Source organism: Tachypleus tridentatus, chromosome 4 (assembly GCF_004210375.1).
Source record: "Tachypleus tridentatus isolate NWPU-2018 chromosome 4, ASM421037v1, whole genome shotgun sequence".
NCBI classification, from domain to species: Eukaryota; Metazoa; Arthropoda; class Merostomata; order Xiphosura; family Limulidae; genus Tachypleus; species Tachypleus tridentatus.
In genome coordinates this window covers 68,439,202-68,465,876 of record NC_134828.1, presented here as the reverse complement: position 1 = coordinate 68,465,876, position 26,675 = coordinate 68,439,202, and the positions used below count along the sequence as shown (strand labels likewise).

Sequence of the window (26,675 nt, the reverse complement as noted above, 5' to 3'; positions counted from 1 at the left end):
GAAGCAAAACCAAAACTATATTTATGCATACTCACCAGGTACCTGTCAGAATTGGGAAAAACTTTTCAGGAAGCAAAAACTTTTCAAAATTGTTGTGCAGTGATATGGAGCTACTTTAATCGAATACTGGCATTAACTGTCACCTTATAGCTCCACCACGGATGAAAGGGCGAGCATATTTGATGATGGAGTTCGAGGGCACGATCCATAAACACTCTTCTTCATCACCCATACAGGGCCGTCTTTATTACATGTTTTTTTAACTTTTGTTTGTTTGTTTTAATTCCGCGCAAAGCTACACGATGGCTATCTGTGCTAGCCATCTCCCATTCAGCACCTTAAGACTAGATGGAAGGCAGCTAGCATTACCACCCACACAAACACTTTGGCTACTCTTTTGGTAACGAATAGTTGGATTTACATCACATTATAACGCCCCACAACTAAAAGAGTGAGCAAGTTTGATGTGACTGGGATTCAAACCCGCAACCCTTAGATTACGGGTCAACCGCCCTAACTACCTGGCCATGCCAGGCCATTTTTATATTGGAAATTATTACGTTAGTAAACCGTCTGAGGATATACTTTTATTGCTGTGACTCTCAAAAGAAGAAAGATTTACAGAAGAAACTTATTTCTTTTAAATAGTTCTCAATTACTTGAGCATTCCTTATGTGAAATATTTCTAGTTTTCTTGACGATTTTCTCGAATAAAAAGTAATGCGTTGCACTAGAAACTTTCAGGTGGCTTGTTTTATTGTTGAGACTATGTTATAAAAGTGGACAACATCCATTTGCTGCTCTAACTCTCTGACAGTTTTCCTCGTTTCCTGAGTCTGAAAAACGACAGAATTTACTGTATAGGATTGCTCGTAACGACCGTAATACAATTCGTTATTTTAGCCAAGTCAGTCACTCTCTACTATGTGATTTGTCCACCTTCTCTACAAATAATGTTTTAGAAAACTTTCGTTTTCTTTATTCAAGCGCAAAGCTACACAAAATGCTATTTAATTTCTGTCCATTTCTGGGAATCGAGCCCTGGAGTATTACTATTGTAAGTCCGTAAAGTTATTGATAACCTACTGAATAAAAAACTTTAAAAAAACGGAATTACCATAAAACAAAATAGTTGTTTTTTTTTCTAAATTGGCTTGGTTTAATCTGCAGACTTACTAAGTCACTGAAAAGCATACCGAATTAGTTTCAATGGTAATAAATAACAAAAAATTAGTTTGTTTTTGAATTTCGCACAAAGCAACTCGAGAGCTATCTGTGCTAGCCGTCCATAATTTAGCAGTGTAAGACTAGAGGGAAGGCACCTAGTCATCACCAACCACCGGCAACTCTTGGGCTACACCTTTTACCAACGAATAGTGGGATTGACCGTTACATTATAACGCCCCCACGGCTGGGAGGGCGAGCATGTTTGGCACGACTCGGGCGCGAACCCGCGACCCTGAGATTACGAAGTGCACGCCTTAACGCGCACTATGCCATGCCAGGCCGAAAATTAGTTAGAGTAATGTTAAATAATTGCACATTAATTAATGTTTAAAATTCTTTACTTTTGTGCAAAGTTGCACAATGGGTTATTTGTGCTTAGTTCGCTATTAGGATCGTATCAAAAATATTTAAACTTTTAAGCTTACCAAGACGACTGCGTCCGACATAGCCAGGTGGTTAGGGCGTTGGACTTGCAAACCGAAGGTTGCGGGATCGAATCCCAACTACATCAAACACGCTGGCCCTTTCAGTCGTGGGTTCGCTATTATGTGACAGTCAATCCCATTATTCGTTGGTAAAAAGTAGCCCAAACGTTGGTGGATGGTGGGGAAGACAAAGCTACACAAAATTCAAAACCAAACAAACCACGACAACACGTTCATTTATCTTATTCATTGCTTTAGAATTATACACAACAACAATTCATTAAACAATAAAGGTGTTTCACATTCTGATGTTAGCTTGTGAAATTATTTAACTTGAGCGGTAATATGCAATAATGTTTTATTTGATTTCACGTATTCTGAATATGCTCAAGAAAAGAATTTATCAACGTACTGTGTCAGTTAGCATATAAACGTTCATCAGTACCACACTGTACATAAATTACAAATAATCAATAGATATTATTTCATTACCTTTACCCATTTTATTCTATACTAGCTGAAGTACTTGTCCCTTGGACGGAAGTGATGTAAATTCATGATTAATAAAAGATTATATTAGGACATGAAAAGTTGTTTCCCTTATATGCAACTGTAAAAACGCCCATAAAATTTACAAAATACGAATATGCACATTTTCATGTATTTTCGCATTAACCCAACGAAACTTCATGCACACCAAACATGCTCGCCCTTTCAGCCGTGGGAGCGTTATTATGTAATGGTCAATCACACTATTCATTGGTAAAAGAGTAGTCCAAGAGTTGGTGGTGGGTGGTGATGACTAGCTGCCTTCCCTCTAGTCTTATACTGCTAAATTAGGGACGGCTAGCGCAGATAGCTCTCGTGTAGCTTTTCGTGAAATTCAAAACAAACCAAAACTTCGTGCTATATTTGGCAAAGATCCATCTACAGGGGGCAAAGTAATTTTAAAAATGCAAAAGCGCCCATAAAAACCAAAAAATGCTAAACTAAACCTTTTATGTAGCCTCGCATAGACCTGATGAACGTTCATACCAATTTTGGTGAAGATATATCCACACCCTGCGAAGTAGTTACATGGACATACAACATACAGTACTATAATATTTATAAAGATTTTTATTCAACTTGTTTATCATATAGTAGAGGTGGAATAATTTTATTGTGTACATAATATATTAATGGTTGTTTTTTTTACCAATTGTGGACTGTCTGTGCTGTGTCCATCGTGAGAATCTAAACCCGTTTTATAGCGTTATTAACAACTTCAGATTTACCACTGAGCTATCGCGGAAGTCATTCGTGTTTTCAAAAAATAGTATATTATTCTAAATACACGTCCTCTGCTGGTACAGCGTTAAGTTGTTGTTTTGAATGAAGCACAAAGCTAGTCAATGAGATATCTGTACTCTGCCCACCACTGGTATCGAAACCAGGGTTTTCTCGTTGAAAGTCCGCAGACATACCGCTGAGCCACTGGGAGACACAGCTTTAAGTCTACGACCTTACAACGCTAGTTTCAGGAATTTTAATTCCCCTCGGTAGACTCAGCAGATAACCTAATTTATCTAACCGTCCCTAATTTAGAAGTGTAAGACTAAAGGGAAGGCAGCTAGTCATCACCACCCACCCCAACTCTTGGGCTACTCTTTTACCAACGAATAATGGGATTGGTCGTAACATTATAACGTCCCCACGGCTGAAAGAGCGAGCATGTTTGGCGCGATGGGGATGCGAACCCACGACCCTCAGATTACGAGTCGCACGACTTAACACGTTTGGCCATGCCGGGCCTACAGAAATGTTCTCTAAACATACGTAAAAACGCGTATTAATGAGGTAAATAAGTCCCCCGATAGTACAGCGGTATGTCTCCAGATTTACAACGCTAAAATCAGGGGTTCGATTCCCCTCGGTGGGCTCAGCAGATAGCCCGATGTGGCTTTGCTACAACAAAAAACACGAGTTAAATAATATTAGAAAAGTGACTCGGTTATTAATTATAAACACTTAAAAAACATGCAAATTATTTATCAACATATTGTTCAAAGCACAAAAAACAGTTAAATAAATATATTTACACGACTGCAACCAAGGAATAAAAGTTGTTAAAGAAATCTTTATCTTTCATACTTTGGATTAAAATCCCATAAAAAATGTCAATAGGCTTATGTCGCTATAAATCGGGTTTCAAGCATAGAACTTTACAGCAAACAGAAACACTTTTGTGCAGCATTATCATGTTCACAATCCATATGACTAAGAATGTAAATTTTATTTGCAACATTAGCGTGTGCAAAGCGCACGTTGCTTTGCTACATATTAATGATGTTTTCCAATCACACTTGGAAATGACAGAAAGTGTAAATCCATTAGTCGCCGAACACAATTAGATAAAACGACATTTGTCTGCTGAAAATTGGCTATTTTATTTATACGTTCATCCACATAATTTTTATAGATTTCATTTGATTACTTCTTTCAGCTGACTGGAAGGCATTTATATAACAATACAATATTTAATTTAAAACCGGTTTCTTCTGTTCAAAGTTTTTGTTAATTACAGGATATTGTAGGTACCCGTTTATGTTCCAATTTGGTTAGCTGTACTTGTTGTACCTATCGATGTGGATACCTGAACGTGTTGAGAGTACCTTCTACAAAGGGTTCTTTCTTTTCAGTTTACCTCCTATGGGATCTGAACATCCACCTACGTGTTTAAAGTGGGTGGCGACTGTGAATGGAAAGAAAGGATCGTTCCTGGTGGTTGAGGGGTCTAACTCAAACACACCGCTTTGGCTTTGAATTCCGGTAGACGGGTTCCCCCCCCCCAGGGTCAAATGATTGGTCCTGTTTGGCTAGGGTCAACCGAGTACCAATCTTGGGCGTTCTAGGTGGGTGTTGTGGAATAGTTTCTGACGTTATATGGGTATAGTACTACACATCTTGCTGCAGTGCCCTTGTTTGGCATTGTAGTGCATCCATGGTGGGTGGAGTCAGTGTGCCCTAAATGTTTCTGTCATTATGGATCTCCCAAATTCAAATAAAATAAAATAATAAAAAACAAATCACTGGTAAACGACCTTATCTTTAAGAGTCTGGACAGCCATCTCACCTTCTTCTACACCCCATTCTCTCAAACTACATTCTATATCAGCCAAACCTTTAGTGCAAATGTCTTCCTTTTTTACTTTAGAATGGATTAGAAGGACTTGCTGGCTTTTCTAAGCCAGTAAAGAAACTTCATTTTGGGGCTTCTACTTCCAAACACTTCCTTTGAACTTTAATTCCTCACGAATAATTATTGTTCTGAGAAATGTGATGAACATCTACGAGTCAAAGATCCTGGCTGGATTTTCTCACCAAAGGAGTTTTTGCAGTGATGCGTATCTCCACTCGTAAGGGTCAAATTATGTTGCCTATAATTTTAGCGTTTATATTATCACGTGCACCTTTTGTTGTCACGGTGGGTTATTTGAACTGTAAGGTATAGCCATATATTCCCAATCCTCTCAGATGTGTCTAGCATCAAGGAGTTTTATCACTCGAAGACATTGTGTCATGTTTCTTTGGCGTGTGCTGATTGACCATGACGTTTACGAGTGCAAATTGGATCTTCATTGTGTTAATTATAGCGGCTCTAGCCCCTCTTATTTTCGTTTTTGCCCCAGATGTGTGGCGTATAAAAAGGTACAATGTTTCAGAACAATTAACAACATTTCTTACCCCGAGGTTCTTACCCCGAAGCACGGAAATTTTTGTCTCGAGCTCCATCTCCAATATATGCTTCTGCACTATATTTCACTGCCACCGTGGGGCCCACCGCTAGTACAGCAGTAAATCTACGGATTTACAACGTTAAAATCAGGGATTCGATTCCTCTCGGTAGGCTCAGCATATAGCCCGATGTGGCTTTGCTATAAGAAAACACACGCTACCGTGGGTGTGCAGACACATCTTTCTATGCCTCCAGCTCTTTGAGAAGTCTTTTGCCCTCTATGGACAAGCGAGTAGTTAAAGTTTACTTCTGTCTTTGTCCCACAATACCTTCCAGTGCCGGGCCCGTTTCCTTCGGCCCAAGCTTCTGGCATCTGCTTGGATCCACTTTCTTTGGCCCTGAGATGCAAAATTATTATTTGTTCATGATCTCAGTCGTTGAAATCTTTATCTACTGGCAGAGACCTCCTCACTCGACCCAGAGCAGAAATCATGAAGGTCAATAGGCCTTCTTCTAGCAAAGACAAACAGTCTGGTTATAAACCAAATGGTTCTATACCCAGTTTTCCTCCATCTAAATAAAGATGATCACTTTGATACTGTGGGACTGTCAATGTTTCTATTTTAAACTGGATGACATTAACACCTTGATCAGTGCCCATCATCCGGTATGTCTTTCCTTACAGGAAAATCAAATTTTGGCAGTTTTGTTTATACCAGAGTGGTAGGTTGTACGATGAGCAAGCATATGGATAGGTGATATTGCTGGTCGGCCAGCACATGCCCAGCCTGTCTTTGCAGCTCAATACACTCCGTGAGGCTGTCACAATCCGTGTTCCTTGGGTTGTACCATCACTGTGTGGTATCTCTACCAGTCTTCTGGAGAGATTTATGATCAATCAGACCTTGATGCTCCTATTTAACAGTTGTCTCTCCTTTTTAATTCTGGAAGACTTTAATGGACATAATCATCTCTAGAGTGGTGTTCATATTGATGAAATAAGATCTTTCCATAGAACTTATGCTCTCAAATCGCAACCGTTCTCCTTTCAGTACTAGTTCTTATACTTATTTTAATGCACTTAGTCTGACTTTACTGTCATTAATCTCTCTGTCGGCTCCCCTTCACTTTTCTCTTGCTTTTATGAGATGGTTGACAGTGAATCATGGGGCAGCGATTGTTTTGAGGGAGAATTACCATGGATGATGCCATCCCACCAACGTGCCTCGTTAGAAGCTAGACCGACCAGTCTAATTGGCCTTCTTTCACTGCTCTCTCGGAATATGATCTTACCGTTTTTGGTCTACCATTAATATGTTACCAATGCATGATAGCAGTGACTTATTGTATTGTCCAGGTAGCTGCTCAATCTATTTCAAAGAGCTTGACATTTTTTCTACGGTATCCTCGTCCATGGTGAAATCCTGCCTGCCAGGAGGCACGAAAGGTTCAACATTGAGTTTCGATGTCTATTACAAGTATCCCACTCTTTCAAATTGCAATGCTTTCCAGTAAGCCCATATCTGTGTATGGCAAGTTAAAAGTCAAATCCAAAAGGAATCTTAGATTAAATTTACAACTAGCATCTTTTCTAGCACCGATTCCAAAATACTATGGGATAAGATTCGGAAGATTAATGGAAAATATACTTTCCATCTCATTTCTATCTTACTTTCCGATTATAAGAAAGTTGCTGATGTCCAGAGAATGCTGATACTCTCGGCGAAAGCTTTTCTCCTACATCTAGCATTTTTGTTTCTTCCCCACATTCTTAGCTATGATGTCTCAGACAGAATGATCGCCTCATTCCTTTCAGGTCAATCGTCTCTATGACTGTAATCACCCCTTTACACTAATGGTACTCAAGCTTGCTCTTCATTGGTCTGGCAGTACATTGTCAGACCTCATGATGTTCACCATGAGATGCTGCGTCATCTCTGTCCTACTTCTCTTCCTATTCTTCTGGTTGTTTTAACCAGATCTAGCAGGAGAATGTTTTTTTCTGATACTTGGCACTAGGCTATTGTCCTTCCTTTCTCCAAGCCTGGGAAGCATCACAAGATTCATTATAACCATCGTCCAATTGCTTTGACGATCTGTCTCTTTAACCTGTTGACTGCCAAGTATTTCAGCTGCTACGGCAGCTCCTGTGCCGGTTTTTTCAGCAAAATTGAGTAATTTTTAAAACAAAGGAAAAAAGCAAAAAATACTATTTTTTCTAAGCTAAACTTATAGTAGTACACAAAATGAAGAAATATGTACAAAACATGAAACAATAATGCACAAAATGTCATTTTTGGGTATTGAAATACATGACACATTTAACAATTCAGTTTCGTGTGAAATGTTTTGAAACAGGGGTCAACACAAAGAGCCACTTTGAAATCAGTACATTCATATCTGCTTTCCCTTCTCGTGGATTTGTCAGAGCAAATACTTTCTAATGAGGTACTTTTTCTTTTCTGTTTGAGAAATAAGTGTTGGGAAATGACGTTCTGTGAGGCGAAGAGGGTTTTTCCAAGAGGGTCGGCCTCCAGTGGATTTTGGGCGCTGGGTGTGGTAATCTTCAATCAGGGTCCGGATGACACCGAGTCTAAACTCCAGGAGAGACAGGTTGTTTCCCAGTGATTTGTAAACTACCAAAGCATTGTACACTGCTATATCCATCATGTTAAAAATACTTTTTTGTACCACTTGACAGCTTTGCGCATACTCGAATAAGCATGCAACACACTGTAACATAAGTCAACCCCTCCCATATAACGATTGTAATCAATGACACATTTTGGTTTTACAATAGCTGCACCAGTAGCACGGTTGATCTTTCCAGTGTTTTGCATGGTATTGTCATGTATTGTACTCAACATGAAAATGTCCCTCTTATCCTTTCAGTGAAAAACACCAATGCTGTCTTTTTGTGCTACTTCCATTTCTCCCCTTTGGATATTTGTGAAACATTTTGGCACCCCAATTCGATTTTTCATTACTGTCTCACACAAATAGATGTCACTTCGTTAAAGTGGGACTTTAAAACGATCAAAATAGAGCTTATAAATTTGTCCAAACAATGGTTTTATCAATGTTCGTACAACAAGCTCGCCCTGTCCGCCCTCTTTAGTGCTGTCAGCACCAGTAAAGATGAAAATGTCCCAAACATAGCCTGTTACACTTTCACATAGCTTATAACTTTTGACTCCAAACCTAGCCCTTTTAGATGGAATGTACTGTCGAAATCTTAGTCAACCCTTTCATAGTATCAGAGATTTGTCAATACAAACATGTTCGTTTGGTACATATGAGATTCTAAATTTTCCCGTAAATGGTCAATAATTGGCTATATCTTGTGCTGTCGCTGGTCAACAATATATTCCTGGGTATTGTCAGCAAAGTGTAGCATTGATAGCAGCAAAAGAAACCGGTTTTTTGACATGCACTGAGCAAAAATGGGTGTGGCAAGCAAAGGGTCAGTACTGAAGTACATGGAAATAGTTGGTTTTCTTTCCATTAGCATTATCATATCCACATATTCATACATTTCCTTCTCATTAGTTGGCTTCCATGATTTTACTCTAGAATGTTACTTCAAATTAGCGCGGGCCATCATATTTTCTCATATTTATTGGTCTCTGTTACAATATAATTGACAATTGTGGGAGGGAAGAACTTTTGAAAACAATGAAAGGGCTTTGAGTCTTGGCTCAAATCGTCGTACTGGACACCATGATTTCCTGGGAAGGGGTTTATAACTGGAGCACCAAAGGATTCAGCATTCCAATCATTGTCATAAGGGCACTTTTCTTGGAACTGTTCTTACCATGACTTGCAATTTTACGTTTACTCCCTGTTGTTATTGCTCGTTTACCAGTGCTGGTGGATGGCCAGTTATCGTCATCTTCACTAACACCTGAGCCTTGTATTTCCGTTTTTTTTCAAAGAATCTTCTGAATCGCCACTGCTATCTTCAAACTTCGAACCAAGTTCAAAATACAACTCTAATGCTTCTTCATTTTGTAACTTTTTCGCGACGCCATTTTGGATCGAAAGTGAAACAATTTGTAAGTAGGTCAAATGCATGTATGGTGCTGACATCTAGCGTTGAAGTTAGGTATTATTGAGAACGAATTAACTCGTCCGCGGCACTGTGTTATCGATCGGCTTGGACGAGTTATCTCGTCTACGGCACTGAACAGGTCTCTGATAAGATAGTTGGTGCTCATATTATTTAATTTCTTGAATTAAACAACCTCCTCTCGCCCACCCAGTGTAGGTTCTTTCGACCACACTCCACTGCGGAATATCTGATCCATTTGACTTGAAAAGTCAGACAGGGAAGCATTTCTCATGAGGGGACATATTGTGTCCATGTTCTTTGAACTTGAGAAGGCTTATAACACTACATATAAGAGCAGCATATCGCGGGACCTCCATTCCTTAAAGTTATATGGCCATATACCAATTTTCATTCAGAAGTTTTTACTAGATGGGTGATTCCAAATCTTTGTGGGTTCGAAATTTTTCCATTCTCTTCCACAGGAGCTTGGTATCCCTCAGAACTGTGTCTTGAATGTCACAGTTGTCAGTATCAAAATTAACGCTATTACTACACATCTTCCTCCTACTGTTGAAAAAGGATCTATGTCGATGACTTCTACATCTTGTGTTGTTTGTCAAACATGAGACTTCAGCCTACCTTCAATCATTGTTGAAGTAAACCATGGCAAATGGTTTTACCTTTTCGTTTTCCAAAACCATGTACATTTACTTTTGCCACCAATGGAGTATACACCATGATCCAGAGTTCCATCACTGTGATACTGTTATTTCCATGGTATTTGAGACAACATTCTTGGGCTTATCTTTAACAATAAGCCGACTTTCATTCCTCATATCAAGCAGCTATGTGTCAAGTGTATGAGAGTAATGAACATTTTGTGTCCTCTCTTCTACCTCTTTAGAAATGGATCGAGGATCCATGCTCGGGATCTAGAATGCCCTCATTTGCTCCAAACTGATTTATGATTCTCTGGTCTATAGTTCTGCCAGAACCTCAACCTTGAAGATGCTGGACGCCATAAACCATCTGGCTCTGCAAAGGGGCTTTCCACACTTCTTTAGTCCAGAGTTTGTACACTGAATCCCTCGAGCCCCTCTTCACCTCCACCATTTGCAACTTTCTTTAGAATATGCCATTAATCTTCGATCCTTATCACAACATCCCACCTGGGCCTCTGTCTTCCTTCCTCAATGGGATATCCTCTTTAGGAATAGATGACCCACCATTATTCCTTTTAGCCTTTGTATCCAGGCACAGATGTCTGAGTTAAATGTGTTCCTAGATGATGTTGTTATCTCCACTGATCAGTCCATTTCATTTTGGCTTATTACCATCCCTACCTTTGACCTTTCTTTTTAGTCATCTGAAGAAGGCGAATACTCCTAATTGGATGCACTATCTTCTCTTTGTCAAACATCTTTTGGACCATTCTCATTTATACAAATTGTTTGAAATCGTGTAGCTCTGTGAGATCTGCTTGGCTTTTTATGGTCGCACACAGGATCCCTTCCACAGTTTTTGTGTTCATTGCCGAACTGTACGCCATTTCTCTTGCTCTGATTCATGTAAAAGCTGTGCAATATACCACATTTACTATGTATGCTAACTCTCCTAGCATTCACGTTCATTTCAACCCTGCTCTTGTCAACATTCAAAACTGGCTGGCCCATTTCTCTTTATCTTCTGTTTCTATCCAGTTTTTTGGACACCAGGCCACTTCGGTATTCGCGGGAATGAGTTTGCTATGGTGTTATCACTACCATGCCTGTTTCATATACGGACTACGACCCTGTATTCAAGGCTCGGCTCTGCTTCAGATGGTAGTCGACTTGGAGTGAGCAACATGACAACAAGCTTTTCCAGATCAAACCTTCTGTTGTTCTTTGGCTGTCTTGTTTTCGGAAGAAGGAAGTGTCCTGGCTAGGTTACGCATTGGTCACAGGTTTTTTAACATCGTTTTTTTCTCTCTGGGGCTGATGCATCATAGTGTTGCCTTTGTTACACTCAAGTCACAATCACCTATCTTTTACCCTCGTGTCTTCGTAACGACCGTGAAATACGGCACCATTTTAGACATTGGCGATTGTGACACTATCCAACTTGCATGTGTTTTTAACTTTTAACAAAACGCTTATCTTTTCAATTCCATTTAGCTCATTTATCCGAATTTTGGACATTATTTCGTCTTAACTCTATTTATTTGTTAAATAATTTTACTTTTACGTTCTTTAGCGGTTGCTTTATGCCAGTAAGTTCCGAACAACCAACAACCAACCAAGTATTTGTTGTAACTAAATGCGAATAATAAATATTATATACGTTTGTTTAATAAAATAGCAACAATGATAAAAATAAAACATGAGCCTCCGATGTTTATGTAACCGATTTAAAATATTGTGTTTAGGATAACCAACTAAAAACATTAGCTACAACGTTATGACACTGTACTTCCAATATACAGAAAAGTGTGTTTATGAATGAGTGATGTTAAAGTTTGACAATCCTTTTTCCAGGTCATTTCATTCCTTGGGTTTTATTCATCTTAGGGCCCGGTGTTTAATATCCTGAAAGCAATTTTACCTGTAAAACAGTATTTAAAAATATAAAAAAAACGAATTAAACATTGACGAAGTCCGAACTGATTGGTTGCATTGCGTGTCGCTTTGTTTTCGTCATTCAAGTTTTATCACAGATATAATTGATACTAATATCCAGTGAAATAAAACTTCTTGCATAAACAATAACTAAAATGGTTTGGTTTGGGTTAGTTTTGAATTGCGCTTAAAGCTACTAGAGGATTGTTTGCGCTAGCCGTCCCTAATTTAGCAGTGTAAGACTAGAGGGAAGGCAGCTAGTCATCACCACCCACCGCCAACTCTTGGGCTACTCTTTTACCAACGAATAGTGGGATTGACCACACATTATAACGCCCCTACGACTGAAAGGGAGAACATGTTTGGTATGACGGGGATTCGTACCTGCGACCCTCAGATTACGAGTCGAGTGCCTCAACGACCTGGTCATGCTAGGCCCTAACTAAAATGAATCAGATAGCGAGTGTAATTAATTAAATATAACCGTTCCCAGATTAGAATTCATAGTTTTAATCATTTGCTCTAAGTAGTGTTAACGAGGAAGTAACTTAGATTTTCTTTGTGTGCAGGCAATCAAAGATTACAAACTCTTCATGGTAGTTGGAGTTTTGATGATGATTGACGTCGCCATTTTAACTACGTGGCAGATTATCGATCCCTTTTATCGAAGAACCAGTCTCGGACCTCCGATGGTAAGAACCAAACACAGTATTCGTTTGATAATCTTTTCCAGTAAGTACAACGTTTCAGAAACTAAAGAAGCTTACGAAAGATCTTCAGAAAATTCTACAAATAATGTTGAGCTTGTAGGTGACTAGACCATATTAATGCTATGGATATAAAAAATAACTTACATTATACAGTGTTCTATACGTAATAAAATAACAGGGAGAAATTCATAGAGTGAAGTATGTATTTGGTTGTGATAGATTGTTTGGTGGGGATGTTAATCTCGAAATGATGGATTATACTGTAATTTTTCGGTATTCAACATTTTAGTTTCATACCTACTTTTGACCTAATTTGTTTTCTATTTTAGTTTTGAAGTATTAACTTTTTGATCCAGAACAAATTATTCCGACTTTACGAAAATAGATATGAAAAGAGTTCGTGAATTAATACTTTTCTGCCACGTGAAAGAAATTTTGATTAACTTTGAAAGACGAGGAAGATACACAATGAAATTAAAACCATAATATATATATATATATATCATTACATATATGTCTATTGTTATGAATACGTAGATAATTTTATATATATTATGTTGTATATAATTTGTTGAATTCATACCAATAAAAAGAGAAGTTATCGATTAAAACATAGTAAACTAAAATAAAACAAACGTAACCCTAAATCGACCGGTAAACTTAGCTCCAAGCTAAGTAATATGCTTTATTTTAGATAAAAACAATAGTCTTTACATTTCTAATTAACATTTGTTATGCTCAACTATGTGGAAAGTTTTGCTAACCGTAATGTATTTTACTTGCGTTGGCAGTTAATATATAATTGATTTACGTGATTTGCTTACTGCAATTGCGCCTGTCTAATACTTCACTCTGAAATATTCTAAATGTTTAAGCATCTATACATTGCTAAAAATTGAAAAAGAAACTTAGTATGTTAGATGTGATTAAAGTCACAAAACTAATCTCCGTAACTTAATTGAAGTATTAAATACCTTAAACCAAATGAACCAATAATGGTTCATATCAAGTTTCAACGACGTTGAATACTTCACAGTATCTTTTTCTTTCAAAGGTTCGTTCTAGCATCCAGATCAGATTCGTTGCTTTTAAACTAATACTTTAAATGATATTTTTCAATGTCAGTCAGTCTTATTCTACAACTGTATTGTGACTCGTTGTTTCCAACGCCAACCTTTCTGTTCCTGCAGTTAAACTGTTACTCATTGTGTCTAGTGTTAACCAGTCTGCTTCTACAACTAAATTGTGATACAAAATTTCCCTGTCAATTTGTGTGTTCGCACAATTATACTTGAAATCATAGTATCCAATTTAATTTATACCAACTTTCTAGCGCGACACTTCTCTTCACAACTCCTCACTCAAAACACTTTGTCTTTTCAGTTTTTGACCACAATGTTTTTACAGCTTTGATCCTATCTTAGTACACCATGGTGACAAAGAAAATTATCCGTTATCTTTTTGAATGTTGTAAAAGATGTTGGCAAATTTAGTTAATTTTATATCCAGCAATCCTTCAGAGCACGTGGCTCTGTTATTAATTGAATAATTCTACATAACATATTCTACGCTTCCATAAAAACTGATTTCCAAATGATACATTAGTTAAAAGATAGGTTTACAAAAAATAAGACTTTTGATAAAGTTGCATACATACATTCTATATGTTTTTCTCTCAAAAATTAGTGATGGTACCGGTAATAATCAAACTGCTAAACAGATGAACTGTTACTTGACTGCTAACTCACCCAATTAACGTTAGTGTCCTCAGTTGTACTATTAACTGCAAGTTTTCATGTAAATTAAAATGTTTTATTATCTATGCATATCATCCTCAAGACGCTGCCCTATCAATAAATAATTTTGTTAGAGTGTAATAATATTATGCTATTTCCTTACTAAAAATATCATATTCTTTATAAACAACTTCCTTAAACATTTAAAAGTGCTGCACTGTTTATAGATAACCTCTTTAAAATACCATACAGTTTATAGATAACCTCTTTAAAGTAAGACATTATTTATTATTATTTTTTAAATACTCAGTGTTATAGATACTTTACTGGAAGTACCACAGTATTTATACAGATGATTTGTTTATTTGTTTTTTTTCTGTATTTCTTATCGAAATTTCATCAAAGTACCATAATATGTACAAACTGAGACCCGGCTTTAAGCAATATGAACATTCACACTTATTGATGAGCCACTAGGAGACATCTGTAGACTTATTAAGGAAGAGTTACTATAAAAATGTTTCATATCTAAAGTAATGTTTGACTAGAATTTATAAATCTAGATAATATATTTAGAGACGAAGATATTTACATAATTTTAGCAAAACCTAATTAAAAAAATTAAGCAATCAGGTATTTTACGCCTTTCATTTACAAACTCAAAAGAGCATAACTGTTTTCTTTTTGAAAAGAGATTAGAAATGGTAAAGAACGAAAGATTGGAGCATGTTTGAAATCTTTACTTACTCAACTGGAGAGTTTGTTAAAAACAACTGTTGCTAGTTGTCTCTTTTTACTTGGCAAGTAATAATCTCTACAACAATTGTTGTACTACTTTGTTTAGGCAGACAATAAAACTGTCATCTTGTCAGACTTATCTTAAGTGTACGTCACACTGATTTTAATCACGAAGACTACACGATAATTAGCTTTATTGCCCTTGACAATTTGAATTATATTTCATTGTACAAAGTCTATTAGCTTTAATATTTTGGCAAATGAAGATTTTTAGGTACGTAGAAGTTTATTAACAAATTCTTAAAGGTTAAATTTTATGATTATTCTGCGCATCAGTTTTGAAAATTCATTAAAATACTGGGGGAGGAATCCCATTCACTTGTCAGTTCAAATAACATTTTGTTTATTTCAGTGTTTTTTAATCTAAATCTGTTGCATTCATTTGTCGTGGTGATTTGATTTTATAATTTTGTCTCAGTTGCTATGAAACTCGTTTCCTGTTATTAAGTTTAATTATTGAGATATCCTCGAAATTATTAGTTTCAATTTACAGAACGAAACAGTGTCATCAAAGGAAGGGTAAATTCTCCTCTGCATCACTAGCTTAGAACTTGTAACCAAGAGGCAAATGTGGTATATTCGGTACAGTATTACTGAAAGCTTATACATTAACGAATATAGGAAGATTGTAAGTAGTAATTATCATTATAGTAAATGGAAAAGATGAGTGCAAACTGATCTGTCCTGCAAGTTGCCAAATATTGGCCACGATCCAACTGACAGATCAACCAATCCACATGTTTAATTACTACTGTTTAGAATATGTAGTTTGATACTACGTCCATACATATCCATTTTCCTCAAGACATCCAGTGAATTGTTATTCTGATCACTGAATAAACTACAAAATGCGCAGGTCAAGAACTGTTTGAAAGCGTAGTTGTGGTAAAAAGAAATCAAAATTACATTCTGTCCGAAAAATTATTCGTGTTTATGTTTGTTTATGTCAGCAATAAAAGTATTTGTGATATAATTACTTCGTCTGTAATAGAATTAGTAACATTTCTATAAATGGCGAATGGTGAAAATGAATGTAATATTTCGTGTATAACGGTGTGTATTTTACTAGTGGTCATAATTATGTGTATAACGGAAGTTTATTATCAAATTATTGGTTTTGTACGAATAATGTAACATAAAATGCAGCTACAACTAATTTATATTAACTCTTACGGTAAAATAAAACCTATGAGTGACATGAATATACTTTATTTTGGAATGTAATTCTTTGGTCTATAAGTGCAACACAACCTATAAAAAGTATGTTATTTATTTGGTAAGTACCATCTTATAAAAATATGTTATTTACTTACTAAGCACCATCTTAAAAAAGTTCTTTATATACTTACTAAGCACCATTTTAAAAACATTTGTTATTCACTTAGTATTTACTGCAGCAATTTCAATACAATTAATCCTTTTGTAACAGAAGATACCCGATTACTGTCCAGTTAGCAAAATTCGACACTTTTACTAAGTTAAAATAAACATGTAGACCTATAAAAGTCGGTTTACGATATAAACAGTTTAAAAATGAGCGGTTGATGATGCTTAAAGTATTGTATATGTGTAAATTAAATTCGTGTCCATATTTAGTTATAAGCTTTATATTCATATATTTATTGCTCAATTGCTGTAAAAAATTATGGATACAACTTTCATAGATGACGACCGATTCGTCAACGTACCGCTACAATAAAGTCTGTTAAATTAATATTTAAAATTAATCGAGTCCTTAAATGCGTTTTTGTTTTAAATTAATTTATAAAGGGCATTGTTATAGCAATTTGTGCAGTGTGAAATATAATTTTCACATATTAATTCATTCTGAAAAAAATGGACCAATTTCTATCGAAACATGTATTATGTTCTCATACACAAACAAATTAATTCATTTTTTAAATCATTATTCATCAATTTACTATTATATTAAAATAATTATTGAAAAATTATTACATAAAAAATTAATTTTTAAACCATTGTTCTTTAATTTACTATTATATCAAAATAATTAATAAAAAATTAATACATAGAATATTAATTCTTTTTTAAATTATTGTCATCAATTTACTATTATATATAATAGTTATAAACACATTAATCCATAAAAATTAATTCTTTTTTTTAAATCATTGTTCATCAATTTACTATGATATTAAAATAATGTACTTCTATACACAATCAAATACTTTATTTTTGTTACATTCTTAGTGTAAAATTACAAAATGCACTCTGTCCGCTAACCCGCTTGGGAAACCAATAACGTTAACTATTAATATGAATATTTTGAACACAACATCATATATTTGATTTTTTAATGTTTTTTTTCCTCAGTCAAGTTATCTAATTATTAGAAATCTTTGTTAATTTTATCTTAAAATACTGTCGTAGTTACACTCGTTTCACAGACAAAAATATTTTCAGAATAAAAACCTTGAACTCTTTTCAGGCTTATTTGCACTCGCTAATAACAGGTACTCAAACTATCTTAAGTTTCAAAAATACCTTAAAAATTGTTAAGGATGTACAATAACAAAAGATAGCTCCACGCTCAAGCAAACGCATTAATATTCGTTTATCAAAAACATATTAACAGAGAGTACTTTTTATTAGAAATTAAAATAAGTTATTTCTTTATTAATAATTTAAGAAAAATTTGATATTTTTAAACCTGTGAAAATCTTCAGTTTAAAAAAAAAATATAAAAGATCCATATGTAAAATAACAACCTATAAAAGTAAAAACTTTAATATCTTAGTTAAGTTATACTGTTAAGAATGTCCTGTATCGTTCAGCGCTATAGCGTAACAATATATATCACAATAAATATATGAGTATGCAAGCTCTTCCTCCTTCCAAACAAAGCAACAACAACAACAGAGGATAGCAGATAATTTCCTTTTGACTGATTGCATCTCAAGAATCCAATGCGTCTAAACAAATGTTCAACTGTACTGTGTATTACTCTTTGGCTTTTGCACTTTAAAAATTATCAGATAAGTAGAAAATAAAGGCATGAAATAATAGTTCTGATAATAATCCTGTATTCGTGTTATATTATATTTCAAAATACGTGATGCATGTCCAAAAAATACCGTCAAATCATAAGTTTTTACATTATTATTTTTTTCTATACAGATTTACGTCAATTTAATACTTTTATAAAAGAGCAAGAACATCCTTAACCACCAAATGACTTTCTTTTCTAACTTTATGTAGCCATCCACCAAGAAGAAAGATGTGGTGATTATCCCAGAAATGGAATTTTGTCAGAGTGAAAAAATGACAATTTTTCTGGGCTCTACTTACGCATACAAAGGCCTTTTGATGGTATTTCTCTAATACATTGTTCTCTTACACTTTTTTTAGAAAGATTTTCCAAGTTACTGGATTGTCTCTTTAAACGAAATTCATTAGCAACAGTCTTAATAGCTAAACCTTCTATTTAAGAAAAAAACAGTTAGTTTCTATTGTGTCTTTATTTCCATTATTACTTTAAACAGACTGAGAAAAACTAGAGTAAATTACTTTTTCGATATGCTGCTGTGGTACTGTATTTTATTTTTCACTAAAATGTTAAAATTGATATAGCTGTTCTAGTTTATTCTCACACACACACTCAGGATTTCAAGATCAAGCATAGAGTTTTAATTGTTTTCTGAGTTTTACAAGTTCATCTGTTTCTTTTACCAGGCCTTTGGTTGTTTTCTGGCCTGGGAAACTCGACATGTCAGTATTCCTGCACTAAATGACTCCAAGTATGTGGGTATGAGTGTCTACAACGTTGTGATAATGTGTGTCATCGGAGCTGCTATTTCTTTCGTATTAAGAGATAAGCAAGATGCTGCTTTTGTCATCATATCTGTCTTCATCATATTTTGCTCCACAACAACTCTATGTTTGGTATTTGTACCAAAGGTATGTATTTGGTCAACAGAAAAATTGTCTAACCTTTATTACTCCAAAGATGATTCTGTTTATTTATTTATTTCTACATTAACCTTGACTTAGCAATTTTGTTTATGTAAATTTATCGCACGAGAGCCAATATTTTACAAATAAGCTATACTTAGATTAAAATGTACTTTCTTCGTCAACTGAAATAGCCATCTTTCTTTCCTAATACGATTTCACATTTTGCTACTTAATTTTAAAGATGTTGTTTCTCCAAAAATATTCCCCATTTTATTGAACTGTAACACATTTATATACATAAATATATGAAATTATCGGTATACTAGAACCCATTTTTTATCACTTCACTTTTATCACAAACATATTCTTCGTAAATGAGTAATGTTAACAAAGATTGAAAAACTAGGATAATATCAAGTTCTAAATCTATTTAAAACAAACCGAGAGAAAGAAAACCTGAGTCAAATTATTTAGAAAAAAAAACCAATAACAATTACTCTTCTATAGTACGAGAAATGACAAAAAGAATCAGAAGGACTTTCGATTCTCTAAACGTTCACTTTGTTTTTGACTCTAATAAAACTAAATAAATTGTTACTGTGTTCCAAACAACTCTTGCTTTTCTAGGTACAAACTGTCAGACAATACTTAAGTAATATTTGGCAATGAAATGACACTAATATTATAATGTTGTTTTTAATTAGCTGTATGCTCAAAGAACATTCATTCATTGATAATAAATTGGGATTAACTTAGAATTTTGAACTGGAGTAAAAGTAATTATCTCCAATTATGACACCCCCTCAATGCTAAGGTAAAATTTAACAAGAACAACCAAAATTACCTAATACCCGACTGTTTATTAGCTTCTCAGGTCTAGTACTTGACACAAGATCACGCCAAGTAAGTGTAGAACCACCCAAACCAAAGTTTCATCCGATTACGTATAAAAGAATTAACCTAAGTATTGATCTGAGGAAATTAAAACAAGAACATTTACTAGACAATAAACACTTAAGACAAAATAAAATACAAAACATGTACAACTTCAAATGATGGACGTTGGGACGAAACATTGGATATTTATTCTTCTATCTGCTTTAAAAGCTGTTCCAGTTATGAAAAATATTATTTCTGAACCTTCACACGACTAATGCCACTAGAGAACTCATTAGCTAAGGCTTAATAGAATTCTCAAAATACTCCATCCAAAGAGATCCAGAAATGCCAAAGGGTAATTATTATCAACAATGTTTGACTATATCAATTAAGCCAACAGAACTACATTTTGTTATCTGAACGCAATAAGTGAACTTGTGTACCAAGATGTAAACAAAATGTTAATAATTGAACTTGTGTACCAAGACGTAAACAAAATGTTAATAAGTGAACTTGTGTACCAAGACGTAAATAAAATCTTAATTAACAAAAAAAATATTCGTATTACTAAACCATGGCTGATTGAAACATTTGATGTGTTCCACATGCTAGAGTTGCTTTGTTTGTTGTTAAACACAAAGTTACATGGGTTATCTATGATGTACCTAACATCGATATCACAACTCAGTTTCTAGCGTTATAAGTCTGAAGATTTACGACTGTGCCACTAGAAAACATGCAACGGCTGCGCAATAATATTTAAGAGTACTGTTAGCTAAAGGATTTAAATTAATTTTTCTATAGAGGGATACTTTCAGAATTAAAAATGTATGAAAATGAAGTTTTTAGTTGTTGGTCTTGTTTGTCTGTTTTTGAATTTCGCGCAAAGCTACACGAGAGCTATCTGCATTAGTCGTCCCTAATTTTGCAATGTAAGACTAGAGGGAAGGCAGCTAATCATCACCACTCACCGCCAACTCTTGGGTACTCTTTTACCAACGAATAGTGAGATTGACCGTCACATTATAACGCCCCCACGGCTGAAAGGGCGAGCATGTTTGGTGCGATTGGCATTCCAACCGCGACCTTCTAATTACGAGTCGAACGCCTGAACCCACCTGGCCATGGTTTTGTTTATAAACTGGTATATGTTGTGATTAACGTTGACTTGGATTGAGGGATTTTTTTTTGTTTATCTTTCTTTTTTGGATTTGTATTAGTTGCTGCTAGTCAATAAAATAATATAATATGATGTAACTTATTTTCTCTCAGTGAATACTAAACTAGCTGATTTTGTAACTTACTTCTAGAAGTGATGTGTGTTTCTTTCAATGAGTATTACACTGAAAGGTATTTGTATCTTACTTCCAGGTGTGAGTTTCAAATAAAATAAATTTCTTATAGTTTATTTTAAGATCGAAACAGCGATATACATTCCTTCCTGTATGTTTTTTTGAAGCGCACAACAATGATTATTGAAAACTGAAAATTAATCTGATATGACAAAACTATTATTCAAAATTTACCCTACTCCTTCCCTTAATTTCCACTTCAGCTGTTACAACCTACCTAGCCTTCTTAAAATACATGGTTGAAAAAAAATTACATTGCAATCATCTAGTGTCTTGACTCGAGTCTAACATGCTCAAACCTTGTACGTTAGTCAGTGTTTTGCAAAATTAAATACAGTATGAAAATAATAATTCAATATCAAACACACATATCAAATATAATAAAAATAATTTAGCACTTCTTTTAACTATAACATCAAATCTAGGTTGTTAGTTTTTCGTAAATAAAGCCTTGAACGTAATATGTATGTTAAAGGTCACTAATACATTGTCAATGGGGTATTCCAGCAAAGAATTGGTAGGCTTAATAGGGACCGAGAATTCCTATTGATTAAGATTAACAATGTTTTTCAGGTGTCCCAAAATTCCAAATGATAAAGGTTTAATGTATCCGAGTTTTATCGTTTTTACCTAATGTTTCGGCCATTCCATGTTAAGCAATTTAATGACATGGATATAATATTGATTCCTTGTATCACATATATAGAGTTTAGTTGCTCGGTCGTGTACCCAGGTCCTTTATTTATATTGCTTAGGCTGTTGGACTTTTACCAGATATAACAGCTAAGCAGGTTTCATATAATTTACTTTGTACTTTTATAATTTGCTTTTCCCTTTTAAAGCATAGCGGAAGAAAGAAGACGAGAGAGATTACTCAGAAAATATACAAGATGTTATCAAGTTATTGTTTTATGCGCAATTTTAAAGTTATCTCAACATGTGTGTGTGAGTTTTTTACATAAAGCATTATTTCCTTGGTTATCACCAGAACCACTGACACTTTCAAACTATGTTTGATATGAAAGACTATATTTAGTATCAGCTTATCAACCTTCCAGAATACTATGTGGACTAACTCATAATTTAAAGCAACTGGTTTCATTTTTAAAAAATTACAAGCTCTGCATACTCGGGGCTTTTTTTTTCTAACTATTACAAAGTAAGAGTGCTATTTTTAATATAAAATTTGTTTTAGTTTCATTCATATATTTTTCCTTTTAAAAATATATTACGAATTAGCAGCACCCTTTCTAGTGGCACGGTAATATATCTGGTAGAATTCTGGTATCGATACCCGTGGTGAGCAGAGCACAGATAGCCAATTGTGTAGCTTTGAGCTTGAATTACAAACAAGTAAGCAGATTAGCAGTTGCGGTAGGGACCGGCATGGCCTGTTAAGGCGCTTGATTCGTAATCCGAGGGTTGCAGGTTCGAATTTCCGTCATATCAAACATGCTCGCCCTTTCAGCCGTGGGGGCGTTATAATTATACGGTCAATCCCACTATTCGTCAGTAAAAGAGTAGCCCAAGAGTTGGCGGTTAGTGGTGATGACTAGCTGCCTTCACTCTAGTCATACACTGCTAAATAAGGGACGGCTAGCGCCGATAACCCTCGTGTAGCTTTGCACGAAATTCGAAAAACAAACAAATAGTTGCGGTAGGATTCTGAGCATTAGTGCTGTTCGTTCGTGCCATTCAGTCTGGTTCTAATTCTTGCAATACCACAAATATTTTTACTACTTTAAGCTATTGACGGTGCGTTTTAAGAATGACAGTGAATTTCTTACGGCGTTGAGAGGCTGTTAACTGGTTGTCTTCTCTTTGGTCAGTATTTCAAAATTTGGGATAATGGCTAATAGTCGCAGTAATTTTACCCTGAATACAAAGTACTCTCTACAAGTATTATGTTTAAAAACTAATATTCATGTTCATTACTAAAACCTCTTTTGTTTTGTTTTTAATTTATGGTTCTGTGGCATCACTCTAAGTTTTCCATTTCGATAGTTGCCTTTATTATTTCTTGAAAAGTTTGTGTCTAGCTTAGGTACTTGCCCACATGTCTCAGGTGATGTTCCCTTATGTAAAGGCTTTGTACAAATGGATTTTATGGATAAATAATGATTCACCGTGTTATATGACTATACCTTGCTCCTTGTAACACAAAACTCTAAAGACGTCAGTTTTATTTATCTAAGATAAATTTATGTAGTGGATCCTTAGCGGAACAATTCTATAATGGAGCTACTATCTAACAATATACGCTGCATGGAAAAGTACAATCGGTATTTGTCTGGTCATAATTTTCAGAGAGTTGAAGTTTGAATATTTACATGTTTTATGAATTGTTACGTATTTCGTTCACATATAAGAAGAGTTGTTTACCGTGTACCTAACGGTTGTACAAGTATTCTATGTCAGCTTTTATTTGAAAGAACGTGTTTGCTAAAACCTGAAAGGTTTTGTGGTAGTTTTTGTTGTTTTTCAAACCTATAAATATTCAGAAAACTAAAATGGTTAATAATAAAATATCTATAGATATATATGCATAGATATCTGAAAAACAAAAAAACATCGAAAACGATAACACTATGTAACAAAATGTTTACTTTTTCTTGTTCCTGGGCAGAAAGTGTTATTTCCCAATTGTTTATGCCTGAAGTAAATGGAAAAGACCTATTTTTCTCTTCAAACTTTGTTTTCGTGACCTAGGAGCGTATAACGAAAACATGATGAGAGACTAAATTTGGGGCTGATAGGTGAAAATGATTTGCATTACAGACGCAGATCTCGAAAAACTTATCAAAAACTACTTCTAAATATTTTTGTATAACTTTAGTGTAATTACATGTAAATTTTGATTCATATGTTGTTGTATTCAGACCTTATGTAAATAAAAATGTGCAAATTTGCCCGTTTTTAAATAGAAAATAGGTTAATTTCTAAATTTCGTTATCCAAAAGCAGAATTTGAAGGGAATAATGACCATTTTCTGTACTTTTACAACATAAGCAATTAAGAAATAACAGATACTATCCAGGAACAAAATGTGTGTTACATAGTATAATAGATATTCATCGTTGTAATTTTACACATCAATATTTCAGCAGCTGTATCATCACATTTATGTTGGAAATTTCACTGAACGGTAGCGATAGAGTTTTAAAAAAACATATCTTTTGAACTTGAGTTCCATATTAATAATAAAAGTGTTGTTATCAGCTGTCAATATTTTTCTTTCATTAATTAATTCATTGAATTATTATTTAATCTTACTAAAACTAAAACAATAAAACATCTGACAAATTTGTAAATGTGTGAAACTTAATTATGAAAAATAACTTGTGCTTATTGAACTAATAATGTTATCTTACTAAAACAGTATGAAGCATCAAACACTGACAACTTGTAAATATGTAAAGATTCGCTGTAAATAAAAACATAAGGAAACGAAAAGCGCTTATTAAATTAATGATTTTAGAGTCAGCTCAAACTTTACACACTTCTTGTCTTAAATTAAGTTCAATAAATGTCTGTGACGTTATAACAGAAATGTTTTGCGTTTCAGTTAGTGGAACTAAGACGAAACGCAGATTCAGGAGATAAAAGAGCTCGAGCTACGTTGAAGCCCTTTAAAAGTTCAAGGAAAAACAACGATGACGAAATATACAACAAAATTAAAGTTCTTGAAGATAGGAATTATAGACAGAAACAAATATTAAACGAGGTATTTTATATGAAAAAAATTCTTCCTAACCCTTTCTGCACTGTAATACTCAGTATTATTTCTAATACACACTTTTTGTCTTTGCTTTAAAGAGAGATTTGAGAATCCAGTCAAACTTCCGCCATGAAAGTTAATTTCAAAGTAATTCTAGAATAATCTTGACGATTTTGAGTCAGATTTGATAAAGTTTTTTTATAAAGTTACATTTATATTTCTGAAAATAAAAAAGAATGTTATATTGAGCTGCTTATTCTATAGCTAAGTGTTGAAAACAAAATGAAGCGCATATTTTATAAGAAACGTAAAACAATCTAAACGCGTTTGTTTCTACTAGTGAAAAGAACCAAACACTACGGACTAGTATTTACGTAGTCTGCTAAAGTTGTTTTATTACAAAAATATTCTAAGTATTTGATATTGCCGAAAAAACTTATTCGCGAACAGTATTTTGAAGGTATATTTTCTTCCAGTTTTGTTCTAAAGACCTGTGTATTTAACTGTTATAACTACAGCTTGTACCAAAATAAATATACTTAAAAGGAAGTTGAATGTCTTTTTTATTATTTGAGATAAACAACAAAATTCAAAGTCATATATTTTCTGGAAACTTTTAACTTTTGTTTTATTAATAAATTTCTACATTACGTATCTTCCATCATTAGCTATAATCAATCTAATTCTGCGAACATGTTTTCCAATATAGCAGTAGAAATAGATAAGTCAGCATAACCGATACGAAGTTTCATTACAATACCTCTGTTATGACCAAAGGGGTAAAATCAGAGAAACAAACTCTTCATGAGTTGTAACTTTATTCATAAAGAGGGTTAGTTATTGAATCTACAATAAAACACAATCTCAGATAATAATAATAAATAACGTAAGTAATAGAAATAATAATTAACTAAAATAAAACATAAAACTTCTGGAGATATTTTGTTTTAAATTTTGTTGTTATCTCAAATAATAAAAAAAGTTATTCAACTTTCTTTTTGCTACATTCATTTCGAAATACCTTCTATTAACTTTAGAAAGGGGAGAAATGACAAGTCTCACTGACCTTTGATTATGAAGTACAACTACAATTACTAACTACGGTTATTGGTATTTACTTTTCAGAAAAATATTGAACTTCAGAATTTGGTACTTGAGCTCAAGAAAATGGAGGAACCATTAATAGTGAAGAAACACATCATGACCTCTATTCCTGAAAACTCTTCATCCTCAGACGACAGCTCGTGTGAAAACTTATTACAAGGTTGGTATATAAACACAACACCATTATAAAGAATAATTTGCAGTGTGTAATAATTGGCTTTAAGTTTTAATGAGGAAGGTAATTCTAATTTTAATTAATAAGTCTTTTTTTTCAGTATTATAAAATACTGACAGATGGAAGTGTGTGACGCATAGGATAGAGTAGCAGGTTAATTAAGTGATAAAATCAATAATTTTCATCTTTCATTTCTAGAATATGAAAGTTTTTATGCTGTTATATTAAATACATTGTATGGCACCACATATTTTCTTGGTTAAAGTAAAT

The 26,675-nt window shown here is 34.3% G+C and overlaps 1 protein-coding gene across 2 annotated transcripts in view; it reads left to right on the top strand.

Annotated features, from left to right (window-relative positions):
- The window catches only part of LOC143249374 (gamma-aminobutyric acid type B receptor subunit 2-like), a 321,015-nt gene that overhangs the window by 278,827 nt on the left and 15,513 nt on the right, over positions 1-26,675 (top strand). The window contains exons 13-17 of one of the 2 annotated variants that reach the window (XM_076499119.1): positions 12,588-12,710; positions 18,482-18,592; positions 18,956-19,180; positions 24,974-25,132; positions 26,252-26,390. In XM_076499119.1, the coding sequence (XP_076355234.1) occupies positions 12,588-12,710; positions 18,482-18,592; positions 18,956-19,180; positions 24,974-25,132; positions 26,252-26,390 (757 nt within the window). The remainder of the gene's footprint in view (positions 1-12,587; positions 12,711-18,481; positions 18,593-18,955; positions 19,181-24,973; positions 25,133-26,251; positions 26,391-26,675) is intronic. The other variant, XM_076499120.1, reaches the window with a different exon arrangement.